The sequence below is a fragment of the Pseudophryne corroboree genome, chromosome 7 (assembly GCF_028390025.1).
Source record: "Pseudophryne corroboree isolate aPseCor3 chromosome 7, aPseCor3.hap2, whole genome shotgun sequence".
NCBI classification, from domain to species: Eukaryota; Metazoa; Chordata; class Amphibia; order Anura; family Myobatrachidae; genus Pseudophryne; species Pseudophryne corroboree.
In genome coordinates this window covers 34,949,165-34,962,262 of record NC_086450.1, presented here as the reverse complement: position 1 = coordinate 34,962,262, position 13,098 = coordinate 34,949,165, and the positions used below count along the sequence as shown (strand labels likewise).

At 45.1% G+C, this 13,098-nt stretch overlaps 1 protein-coding gene across 5 annotated transcripts in view; it reads right to left on the bottom strand.

Moving 5' to 3' along the window:
* LOC134944371 (aldehyde oxidase 1-like) overlaps positions 1–13,098 on the bottom strand; it is a 267,367-nt gene that overhangs the window by 163,228 nt on the left and 91,041 nt on the right. For all 5 annotated transcript variants that reach the window (XM_063932949.1, XM_063932950.1, XM_063932951.1 and 2 more), the window contains 4 exons: positions 8,494–8,635; positions 4,696–4,788; positions 3,266–3,417; positions 295–388 (listed from right to left, as the gene is read on the bottom strand). In XM_063932949.1, the coding sequence (XP_063789019.1) occupies positions 295–388; positions 3,266–3,417; positions 4,696–4,788; positions 8,494–8,635 (481 nt within the window). The remainder of the gene's footprint in view (positions 1–294; positions 389–3,265; positions 3,418–4,695; positions 4,789–8,493; positions 8,636–13,098) is intronic.

Genomic DNA, 13,098 nt, shown 5'->3' with positions numbered 1-13,098 from the left:
AATTGTTGGAATCTGCACCTTAAGGACTCAACCAATGACAACTTCTGCCTGTATGCATGTGCTCTGCCAGAGATGTGCGGCAGATGTTGTGGATCAGAGCGGACCACATCCTGAGTTATGGTTAGCTCTGTATATGGGTGAAAATATGTCTCGTTTGCGTATTAATAAATAATACCTGTGTGTCAGTGAAAGCACAACGTAGTCCTAAGGGACACAGGTGCAGCAGGTGGGTGGGAGAGAATAGCACCCCTAGACAATGGATTAGATTACAACACCAGTCACCACAGCAGTTACCTTTGGAAGCCAAGTTCAGCATGGAGCCCCCGGCTGCAAGCACTGGATTCAGGTCACTGATGGCTCCCTTACTGATGACGTGTCCTCCTAGGGACTATTTATTTACATGTGACAAGAAAGTGTTAGCTACTGTAGAAGAAAATGCTGCAGCTATATACAGTACATTGGTTCAGGCACAAAGTCAACAGTCAATAAAGATACTTAGGGTGGAATTCAAATGTTTGAAAAGTCGGTCGAGTGTCTGTTTGTTCCTATCTATTAGATAGGAAAAAACAGACTCCCAACTGACTTTTCAAACATTTGAATCTCCCCCTTAGGATTATGAAATGGTAGCAGCCAGAGGCAAGCTAGCAATTGGCGGGCCTATGTACAAAAATATGCCCCCCCCCCCCCCCCCCACACACACACTTCATAATATAACCACACAAAGAAATTAGCATTTAATCCCAGATGTGACCCCATCAAATCCTTCATTTAAAATCATATCCTTGCCTCATAAAAGTCATCCCAACAATCTGCAGCCCCCCATACTCATTATAATTAAAAATTCCAATCTAACCACCTAATCTCATCAAACATTACATTTTAGCTCTAAATATCCTATCTCGTTAATGAGCAGACTCCAGATTCGACCCCTTCGCCCTCATTTAAAAGTCTCTGCAGCCCCTACAGCGCAAATGCCATTTGTACTTTATTTGGAGGAATGTGCCCAATATTCTACAGTGCATATGTCATACTCATCAACCATCCTGCATTTGCTGGGACAGTCCTGATGTTAGAGGACTATCCTGCTCTCTCACAATCTGGAGATCCATCCCAAGTTGCAGGGGGTTGAAAAGTGTTACACTGCAGCACACTCTGGAGGCAGGGGGTTGGAAAGTGTTACACTGCAGCACGCTATGGAGGCAGGGGGTTGGAAAGTGTTACACTGCAGCACACGCTGGAGGCAGGGGGTTGGAAAGTGTTACACTGCAGCACGCTATGGAGGCAGGGGGTTGGAAAGTGTTACACTGCAGCACGCTCTGGAGGTAGGGGGTTGGAAAGTGTTACACTGCAGCACGCTCTGGAGGCAGGGGGTTGGAAAGTGTTACACTGCAGCACAATCTGGAGGCAGGGGGTTGGAAAGTGTTACACTGCAGCACAATCTGGAGGCAGGGGGTTGGACAATGTTACACTGCAGCACAATCTGGAGGCAGGGGGTTGGAAAGTGTTACACTGCAGCACGCTTTGGAGGCAGGGGGTTGGAAAATGTTACACTGCAGCACGCTCTGGAGGCAGGGGGTTGGAAAGTGTTCCACTGCAGCACAATCTGGAGGCAGGGGGTTGGAAAGTGTTCCACTGCAGCACAATCTGGAGGCAGGGGGTTGGAAAGTGTTCCACTGCAGCACAATCTGGAGGCAGGGGGTTGGAAAGTGTTACACTGCAGCACAATCTGGAGGCAGGGGGTTGGAAAGTGTTACACTGCAGCACAATCTGGAGGCAGGGGGTTGGAAAGTGTTACACTGCTGCACGCTCTGGAGGCAGGGGGTTGGAAAGTGTTACACTGCAGCACAATCTGGAGGCAGGAGGTTGTAAAGTGTTACACTGCAGCACAATCTGGAGGCAGGGGGTTGGAAAGTGTTACACTGCAGCACAATCTGGAGGCAGGGGGTTGGAAAGTGTTACACTGCAGCACGCTCTGGAAGCAGGGGGTTGGAAAGTGTTACACTGCAGCACAATCTGGAAGCAGGGGGTTGGAAAGTGTTACACTGCTGCACGCTCTGGAGGCAGGGGGTCGGAAAGTGTTACACTGCAGCACAATCTGGAGGCCGGGGGTTGGAAAGTGTTGCACTGCAGCACGCTCTGGAGGCAGGGGGTTGGAAAGTGTTACACTGCAGCACAATCTGGAGGCAAGGGGTTGGAAAGTGTTACACTGCTGCACGCTGTGAAGGCAGGTGGTTGGAAAGTGTTACACTGCAACACACTCTGGAGGCAGGGGGTTGGAAAGTGTTGATCTGCTGCATGCTCTGAAGGCAGGTGGTTAGAAAGTGTTACACTGCTGCACGTTCTGGAGGCAGGGGGTTGGAAAGTGTTACACTGCATCACGCTCTGGAGGAAGGGGGTTGGAAAGTGTTACACTGTTGTACGCTCTGGAGGCAGGGGGTTGGAAAGTGTTGCACTGCTGCACGCTGTGGAGGCAGGAGGTTGGAAAGTGTTGCACTGCTGCATGCTCTGGGGGCAAGGGTGTCTCCACCAGGTGCAGCTTAATGAAAATACGTAATTTTAAGGGTTTCGTCCACCGGTCACGTATACCAATCTCATATTGACACATATACATAGCACCACTTTGATGTCCCCTTCATCTCATGATTAATTCAAATGAGAAATTAAGAATCTAGGAGTAGCATTTCAGAGAAATGAAGGAACTTTAAAATTTTGTGGCCATACAGTGACAAAAGCTTAACGTTAAAGTGACTTTTCACTGTTTCCAAGTTGTGTTTTTCCACCTGGATCTACACAGCTGCAAAAGGTTGTCCAGAGCAATTTTACAGGGGCAGAATTCACTGCGCACCTGTAGACTTTCTGGTTTATAATTGACCTACTGTACACCTACTAAATGGTTGCATACAGTATAAAAAGCCAAATAGCAAATCTTTGTTTACCCCCTACTGTATCTGTAGATAAATCATGTTACCTATGAGACTGCAAGCCTCTTGGATATGCTCTTTTAGCCCTTTATATACATCAAACCCACCTGCATCCCCCCCTTTCACACCATTCGTGAATGAACTGAGAGAGTAAAGCTTAAACAGATGGCAGAGATACAAATAGTAGCACACATAACGTGTCTTTCAGAGCACCAGTTCAGTCATTTCAGCTATTAAATTCTGATTCTGGAAATTCTACTTTAGCATAAAGGCGGCAGATACTGTTGTGGAACATGATGCAGCCAGACCCTAAGTGTGTAATACAGACACTTAGATATACATACCGCCATGCTTCTAATCTGCTCTCCCGCCAGTGTGCTCAGCTGCTGCAGTAAAGCATGAAATATCTTTGTTTTATATTCTGGTAAATTAGGGACGTTCTCAGCCAGAATCTGCTTCACCTGTGCCAAACTGACTGCACCGCCAATTGTGAGTCCTGAAATGAAAGTGCTCCCATTTTTACACTCATTTTAAAAAGGCACCAAACCCTAAATGGGTTGTGTGACCAGCAAAGTACATGTGACTATAGTATGTTCTGACTTTAGGAAAAAAAGGTGTGTGTGTGGAAGGGGAAGTAGAGAAATGTATCACATGTAGGAGAATAATAACTGAAGGATTGCCATAAGACTGAGTTGAGTTAAACCTGAAGGCTGTGGGCGGGCTTATGTGCATGTCATATGTAACCTTGTAACCAATAAGGCGATGGTGGGTGTGTTTAGCCTAGGCGATAGGTTATATAAGACTGGGGACTCTGATTTGTGATGCTCCCTCACCCTCCATTCCCAGTTTTGTTATTGTTTTGTGGATGTTGTTGGCTATTTTTGATACAGGAAAAGACAGGCATACCATCAGCAGCGGTGCAATAGTTCATAGTGTAGTTTTGTGTGCGCTCATCTTTCTTGACTGTTCATTGGCTGTACCAATACCACCCTAACAGGGGGGCATTCAAGTTATATGGTTGAGTTGGATACCATAGTTTTGTGTTAGTTTCAGTAGAAATGGAATGACACCTGAGCGCCTGCATCGTATGATGTTGTTTGGTTGAGGCGCATTGATGGTTTGCACTGATTCTGTCCGTCCTGTGCTTTGTCACATACAGGTTTCTTTAATGTTTATCAAATAAATAGCTGACATTATTCTACTAAATTATTGTCTTTATTGTATACACTGTATATATGGTTATGATTATATGACTTGCACATCCAGCGCCCAGCTACCTGGCTGCTCCCACCACTCAGGGCAGGATGTATTTACATACATCGCCGCCCCTCGCCGCCTCATCGCAGCGATGTTAATCGCATATGTACTAACATATGCGATCAACATCGCAATGCGGTGACAGAGGCCCCCTGCGATACCTGTAAGGTGGTGTGCGGGGGGTCTCCGTCACCTCCGTGGGCTCTCCTCAGCTGCCTGGAACAAGGCAGCAGGCTGTCCCCGGTGCCTCCTCCTGCCCCCTGCAGCCGGAAGGACCTCCGTTTGCATTGCTAGGGGGAGGAGGAGATTACCTTTCAGGACCAGGGCTTCCTGGAGGAGGGTATGCCGGGGGAGAGACATCTGCGACGGGGGCGGCGGGTTGCGGCTGCCGGCGATAAGAAGCCCATAGGCTTCTATAGGGTATCGCCATCCAGAGATGGCGATACCCTGGGCAGCGAAAAAATGGCGGTGGATTCTTAGTACATTTGAAAATGCAGTAAAATGCAGTTTTAATCACCTTTGTCATTAGAAGACACAGCGTACAAATCTTTGATCCTGACAGGAGAGATGAGAACAGGGTGCGTAACACCTTCAAACTTCATCTGAACACCTGAAACAAACAAGTAAATTGGTCACTGGTATGTGATGATAGGCGTTCACAGCAACCAGTCAGACTCTACTTTTTGTTCATCTAGCCTCTTATAGAAGATAACAGTCAGAATCTGATTGGTTGCTATTAGCAACATCTCCACTTCTAAAAACCTGCACTTTAGTAAATATACCCCTATGTATCTATTTTATCTGTTTCATTGTAATATTTGGGAGCTAATGGATGAAACATGATAATTAAGTGACAGGAGAAGAGGCTCACTGTTTAATGATATGTCTGTAACTCAGGGGCAGATGTATGAAGCCTGGAGAAGTGATAAAGCAGTGATAAGTGGACGGTGATAATGCACCAGCCAATCAGCTACAATATGTAATTTACATGTTGGAGCTGATTGGCTGCTGCGTTATCACCTTCCACTTATCACCAGAGCCGGACATAGGCATAGGCAAACTAGGCAATTGCCTAGGGCATTTGACGTGCCTAGGGGCAGATTCAGCAGCTTCTGCTGATTAAAATGATATGCGGCATGCCTATATTCTGTGTGTAGCATTTATTATGCAGATACAGCAACAGTCTCACACAATATATAGGCATGCTGCATATCATTTTAATCAGCAGAATCTGCTTGTGCATCCTAGCCACATAGCAATGCAAATAAGATGCATTTTCATAAAAAGGTGCCCGACGTTAGCATTGAGGCAAGATTTATGAGGACACATCTGTATCCAAGCAGAGGCAGAGGTCACAGTGATAGCGGCAGTGTGAGTGCTGTGTGCATGTGAGTGAGTTGGTTGTGCAGTAGAGTTCGGAATATGTGTAAGGAGCATTATGTGTGTCATGTAAAAATGCATTAATAATGTGCAACATATGTGTAAGGGGCACTATGTGTGTCATTATGTGTATAAGGGCATTAATAATGTGCGGCATATGTGTAACAGGGTACTACTGTATGTGTGTCATTATGTGTATAGGGGCACTAATAATGTGCAGCAAATGTGTAGGGGGCACTATGTGTATCATTATGTGTATAAGGGCATTAACAATGTGCAGCATATATGTAAGGGACATTATGTGTAAAAGGGCATTAATAAAGGTTGCCATAATGTGTAAGGTGCATTATGTTTATAAGGACATTAATAATGTGTAAGGGGCATTACTGTGTGGAATTATGTGTATAAATGCATTACTAATGTGTGGCATTATGTGTATAAGGTGCTCTACTATGTGGCGTTGCATATAGAAAGGGAACTACTGTGTCGTCTAATATGAATAAAGAGCAATAGGGTGTGGTGTAATGTGAATAAGGAGCAATTCAGTGTGATGTAATGTGAATAAGGGGCTCTACTGTGAGGAGTAATGTTTATAAGGTAAAGTAATACTACTGTGGGATGTAATATGAATTATAGACACTATCGCATGATCAAATGTGAATAAAGTTGCAGTACTGTGTGGCGTAATTGGAATTGGGGTTACTATTGTGTGGCCATGCCCCTTGCCAGCAAAAACACACCCCTTTTTGGGCTGTGCACCAAATGTGCGAACTGTTCCTAATTAAAATATAGGGGGTACAAACAAACACCAAATTAAGGACTGCTATGGGTGAGGGGTGATGGTGCTGGGAAAGAGGTGCAAGGTCAGAGGTGGAACCAGCGGTGATGCTACGGGGCACCAGCCAAAATCTTGCCTAGGGCATCATATTGGTTAGGGCCGGCTCTGCTTATCACTTCTCCAGGCTTCATACATCTGCCCCTCAGTGTTTCCCAACCTCGGTCCTCAAGGCACACTAACAGTCCTGGTTTTAGTGATATCCAGGGTTGAACACAGGTGTTAGTAGCTCAGTTATTTTGATTGAACCATCTGTGCTGAATCGTGGATATCACTAAAACCTGCACTGTTGGTGTGCCTTGAGGATCGCAGTTGGGAATGCCTGCTGTAACTAATGATGCTTTAAAACACAGGTTCTCAAACTCGGTCCTCAGGACCCCACACAGTGCATGTTTTGCAGGTCTCCTCACAGAATCACAAGTTAAATAATTAGCTCCACCTGTGGACCTTTTAAAATGTGTCTGTGAGTAATTAATACACCTGTGCATTCATAGGTGTGCGCAGGGGGGGTGCCTGGTGCGCACAGACACCCCCTAATGTCTGGCACCCCAATCTCACATGCCTGATGCAGCGATCGCTGAGCAGGCTGATTACTGTCCCCTCTGCGTTGCACCCTGTCAGGACTGCATTACTGACCGGACGCCTGGGTTAATCAAAGGTGCCACTGCCACCGGCTTTCAAACTCCTGGCTACATCTCCATGTACAAAAACTGCGTGATGTGACGTGATGACGTCATGCTGCTCGCACGCCCACCCATCACACCCGCCACACGCCCACCTCTCTTCTTATTTTCTATGCCAATGCCAGCCACTGATGAGGAGCAGCAAGCAGCCAGCATTCCTCTTAGGAAGACAAATTCAATACTGGCAGGCGGTTGGCAGCAGCATTGACACGTCACTTGTTTTTCCAGCAGCAGCAGCAGTACTAGTCTGCGACTGTCAGTGTCAGTGAGTTGCAGGCTAGTAAGTAAGCTGCTGGAGCTTGCAGGGGAAAGAGAGGGGGAGCCAGACCAGGCTGAGGAGGAGCAGTGTAATTGCAGTGAGTGCCATCAGGGGTGTTTGTTTGGTGAACACCACAACATCTGACAATGCATCTGCTTTATTAGGATTGGTACAAGGGTGGATATTTTATATTGCGTTGACCATCAATAGATGGTGCTAGAATCGCCCAAAAGGTGGTGCTAGACACACCCCTCCAACGGTGCACCCCCTAATAAAATGTGCTGTGCACGCCAATGTGTGCACTTACTGGGTTACCTGCAAAACATGCACTGTGTGGGGTCCTGAGGACCGAGTTTGAGAACCCCTGCTTTAAAACATGGGTCTTCAACCTTGTTAAGCTTGTTAAGGGCTCCATACCATACTTGCCTACCTGACCCTCTCCATGAGGGAGAAAATGCTCTGTTCCTGGACTTTCCTGGTAACGTATGATTGCCATCACCTGTGGTGAAACACCTTTCTTATCAATTAACTAGCTCACCACAGGTGATGGCAATCATACATTACCAGGAAAGTCCAGGAACAGAGCATTTTCTCCCTCATGGAGAGGGTCATGTAGGCAAGTATGCTCCATACACTAGTGTCATATTGTCTGTTTTCATGCAATTGAGACGAATTGCTGAGACGGATTGCATGAACAGTGTCACATTGCCTGTCCTTTTTGTGCGACTGCGATGCAATGCGCGTTCGCTACAGTATGTTTCCCATCGCAATCACAGATCACACGTGTTGCATGTTAGATTTATCTCAATTGCATGGAAATAGGTTTAATAACAGATTGCATGAGATAAATCACATGTAAAAATACACTCAAGTATGAAATTGCAATCGCAGGACTCCCGGGAAGCTCCCGGCCAGATTGCAGGAAAATTGCATTCAAGTCATTGCTGAGATACATCTCCCTAGTGTATGGGGCCCTTTACTCTATTAGAGGTTCTCTATACAGGTTCTCTAATGGATCACCAAGCACCTGGAGACCCCCCTTTATGCATAGGCTTCTACCACTGCATTTCCCTGGCGGATCTGCCTTGCTACAGTGCATCACTGGTTGCCATTACTGTAACATAATGCGGGTAATTTAGTTTCCCATTTTCTGCTCACCCACAGTGGTGTTCCCCACTACAAGAGGGGCTTTGGGGAACTTGCTCTTCAGCTCCAGAAGCTCTTCCAGTGTGGACGGAGAGTACCAGGTAACCCTTTCCCCGTGATACTGGATCATTTTCTTTGGATTGTTGAGCATCAGCTGGATAGCAGAATGTATACAAAGTGTATGAATGATAGGTTATAGGTAGAGTACATAGATGGGCTTAGAGCAAGCCAGCACATAGAAAACAACATACAGGATGGATACTGAATTTAGGACGTTGCGTACCTCTCCCACCCCTAGGCAATGTCTAGATGCTTCATTCCCACAAGTCAGCAGCAATCTTATCTACAGTAATTACAGCTGTCGTGTTCTTATTCATGGGAATGTATAACTATCATTACAGACAGCCCTTCCTGTCCGTACAAACTTAATTGGTTCAGTTCTTTGCCAATTTGGAGTAGCGTGTGATTATAATAGAAGGTTTTCATATACATTTAATAGACTGTGCCAGAGACTTTCCTGGTAATGTATGATTGCCATCACCTGTGGTGAAACCCCTTTCTTATCAATTAACTAGCTCACCACAGGTGATGGCAATCATACATTACCAGGAAAGTCCAGGAACAGAGCATTTTCTCCCTCATGGAGAGGGTCAGGTAGGCAAGTATGGCCAGAGCTCTCCAAAGCTTGATGCATCTCCCCCGTAGTGAAACAAAAATTTCTCTCAATGGTACGTAGCGTGTAGATTAGAATATATGAGCCGGGATGTATGAAGTGGGAGTTTGGCGGCCGTGCGGGTTGACTATTTTTAAAGGGACAATCATGTACAAGACTAAACGGGATGCAGTCAATTTACCTACAATCAAAATACCGACGGTAAAAATACCGACATGGTCAAAATACAGATATTAAAAATGTCGACAGTTCAAAACACCGACATTTAAAATGCAGTCAAAAAAAATCGACATGATTTTTTCATGATATTTTCATTGAAACCGACTTGTTTGTACTTTATCATCTCAGTGGACCTGGAGGGGGAATATAATAGTGTGCCGAGCGCAGCGAGGCACCGGGTCCGAAGCATGGCGAGTGAAACGAGCCATCGAAGGGGACGCGGTACACTTATACGGTGTCCATGTTGACCTATGACGACATACACACCAATTTTTTTAAACCTCAACTTTTTGACCTGTCGACAATTTAATTGTCGGCATTTTGCCTGTGTCAACATTTTAAATGTTGGTATTTTGCCTGTGTCAACATTTTAAATGTTGGTATTTTGACCATGTCGGTATTTTGACCTTATCTGTATTTTGACCATCGGTCAATTGTTGTTGGAATTTTAACCGTCGGTATTTTGATTGTAGGTAAATCATACTGATCCCGGCTAATCTGTGCCCTGTAAATGATTGCTTCTTCTTTTTTTGCCTGTGTCAACATTTTAAATGTTGGTATTTTGACCATGTCGGTATTTTGACCTTATCGGTATTTTGACCATCGGTCAATTGTTGTTGGAATTTTAACCGTCGGTATTTTGATTGTAGGTAAATCATACTGATCCCGGCTAATCCGTGCCCTGTAAATGATTGCTTCTTTAAAAAAAAAAGTCAGATTTAGGCTGGCATTCCACACGTCCGTCAAAATCGGACTTCATTACACCCGGCCCTGAGTGTGCTATAATTTTGTATAGACCTTTTCAACCGGTCTCTTGACCATGTACTATTTCCAGAACATTCTATGGTTATATATATATAGTCAGTGCCGTTATGAATGAAGTGGATATAGGGTCTTATCCAGCTTGGATCGCTATTGAGACAGAAATTGCGATTTTCCTCAATCCTGTTTCTGCTAAAAATCGCAGAGAAAGGTGCAATCGCAAAATTGCGTCTGCAACAGCAGTATTGCGTACCATCGGGCACCATCGACAATTGGTGACCCTGGGCTACTCAAAATAATGAGAATGCAGTTGCACCAGCACCAAGTTTTTAGTCACAATCCATTGCAACTGACGTCAGATACACGCCTCGAAAATAGCCATGATCCTCCTGCGTTTTTCCAACCACTCCCCACGAACGCCATGTTAACACCCACAAACTGTCACTTCCTGTCAATCAAACTGCGATTGCATTTCACTGAATTATGATTGCAATTTCGACTTTCCACATGCGCAATGCGTTTGCAGCGTACGCGCAGTCGGACGATGATCGTCCGATTTGCAATTTTGCAACTAAAGCAGAATTAGGCCTATAGGGCCTTATTCGGGTTTGTTAGCAAACCAAAAAAGCACACCAATGGACAAAACCATGTGCACTGCAGGGGAGGGCAGATGTAACATGTGCAGAGGGTGGGTGGGTTATATTGTTTCTCTGCAGGGTAAATACTATCTGCTTTATTTTTACACAGAAATTTGGGGTTTTAAGTTTGAACACACTCCAACCAATACAGGTTGATTATCCCATATCCAAATATTCCGAAATACGGAATATTCCGAAATACGGACTTTTTTGAGTGAGAGTGAGATAGTGAAACTTTTGTTTTTTGATGGCTCAATGTACACAAATTTGTTTAATACACAAAGTTATTAAAAATATTGTATTAAATGACCTTCAGGCTGTGTGTATAAGGTGTATGTGAAACATAAATGAATTGTGTGAATGTAGACACACTTTGTTTAATGCACAAAGTTATAAAAAATATTGGCTAAAATTACCTTCAGGCTGTGTGTATAAGGTGTATATGTAACATAAATGCATTCTGTGCTTAGATTTAGGTCCCATCACCATGATATCTCATTATGGTATCTAATTATTCCAAAATACGGAAAAATCCCATATCCAAAATACTTCTGGTCCCAAGCATTTTGGATAAGTGATACTCAACCTGTATAACTCTCTCTGCACAAGTTACATCTGCCCCACCTGCAGTCAGGGCCGGATTAAGCCTTAGGGGTGCTCAGGGCAATTAAGACAGTGGGGCCCCAATGGAAGGTGGGGGATGTATATTAAATTGTGCATACCTCCCAATACGTCCCATTCCAGGAGGGACAAAATGCTCTTTACCTGGACTTCCCACTTAATATATGATTGGCGTCACCTGTGTTAAACTATTTAATTGATAAGAAAGGTATTTCAACACAGGTAATTACAATCATAAATTAAGAAGGAAGTCCAGGTAGAGAGCATGTTGTCCCTCCTGGAATGGGTCATGGTGGGAGGTATAGATTGTGTATATTAAATTTAAACCAATGGTATATATTAGTTTTAACTAGAGATGAGCGGATTCGGTTTAACTGGGATTTACTCGGTTCTCAAAATGGCATATGATTGGCTATCCAAAACACGTGACATCCGTGAGCCAATAAGATGCCATTTTGAGAACCGAGTAAATCCGAGTAAAACCGAATCCGCTCATCTCTAGTTTTAACTAATACCCCTTTTCCACCTACGAGTACGGGTCGCAGCCGGGAGCCTGACACGGGAGCTGCCCTGCTGCGACCCGTGCTCAGCCCCTTTCCCATCAGCAGTCACCAACCCGGCATATTGCCGGGTTGGTGACGCTTCTAGTGACGCGGCAGGGGCGGCGCGGGGAGATCACATGATCTCCCAGCGCTGCCCTTCCATACAGTGTAAACGGGAGCCGTGTCGCATCGAAACGGCTCCCATTTACACTACAACCCTACCCGGATCATTCCCGTGTCCTACCCAGGTAGCTACCCGGGTAGGATTCACGGGTCACTTGATCCGGGTTTTTGCGGGTTTACCCTTTTTCACTTGCAAAAAACACGGGTAAATGTGCGCCCCCGTGCATTTACCCGTGTTTTTTGAGCTAGTGGAAAAGGGGTCTAATAGTTTAATAATGCCTGGGTACTGTTTATAGCTCCACCTAATTGAAAAACAACTATTAAATAAAATTTTCTTGTAGTGGAACAAAGACAACTTAACCTTATAATACACATAGAAAAATTCAATAATTTATCTTGTCACATGCAAGAATAGCAGCAGCCTCTGTACTACCTACACACTGGGACAGGACTCAGAAGGACTCTCTGTGTGTGTCTCTATCTCTAGACACAAATGGTTTAGTTACATAACAGTTTACACAGGACTCAGACACCCAGGCGGGGAAGGAGGAAAAGCTGGGATCCCTGTGTCACTTACAGCTCTCTCCACCCTCCTATCTCTTCTCTGGTCAGGAAGCTTCGTTGGTAGCTCATGAAACCTGATACTCCTGTGTCACTGCCTGCACTGCATACTGTCCTGCTCGTGTTCTGGCTACTGGTTCTGCTGCTGCTTAAGAGGGAAAGCTACTGATGTCAGTGTGCTCTGGCCGGGAGGCCCGCGACAAAGGGGGGCCCGGGGTACTGTATACCCTGCATCCCCCCCCTTAATCTGGCTATACCTGCAGTGCAGCATGGCTTTGCCCATTAGTGTGCTTTTTTGGTTTGCTAACAAACCTGAATAACCCCCATAATGCAAAGCAGAAAAACATTACACACACAGGTCTGTCCTCTAACCTGCATCAGCCGTGACTCCAGAGCCCAGACAGTGGGTAAGTAGCAATATATTACTGTACATTGGAATCAGGCATTGCTCTTAAATCAGAACTTTGCCTAAAAGTTT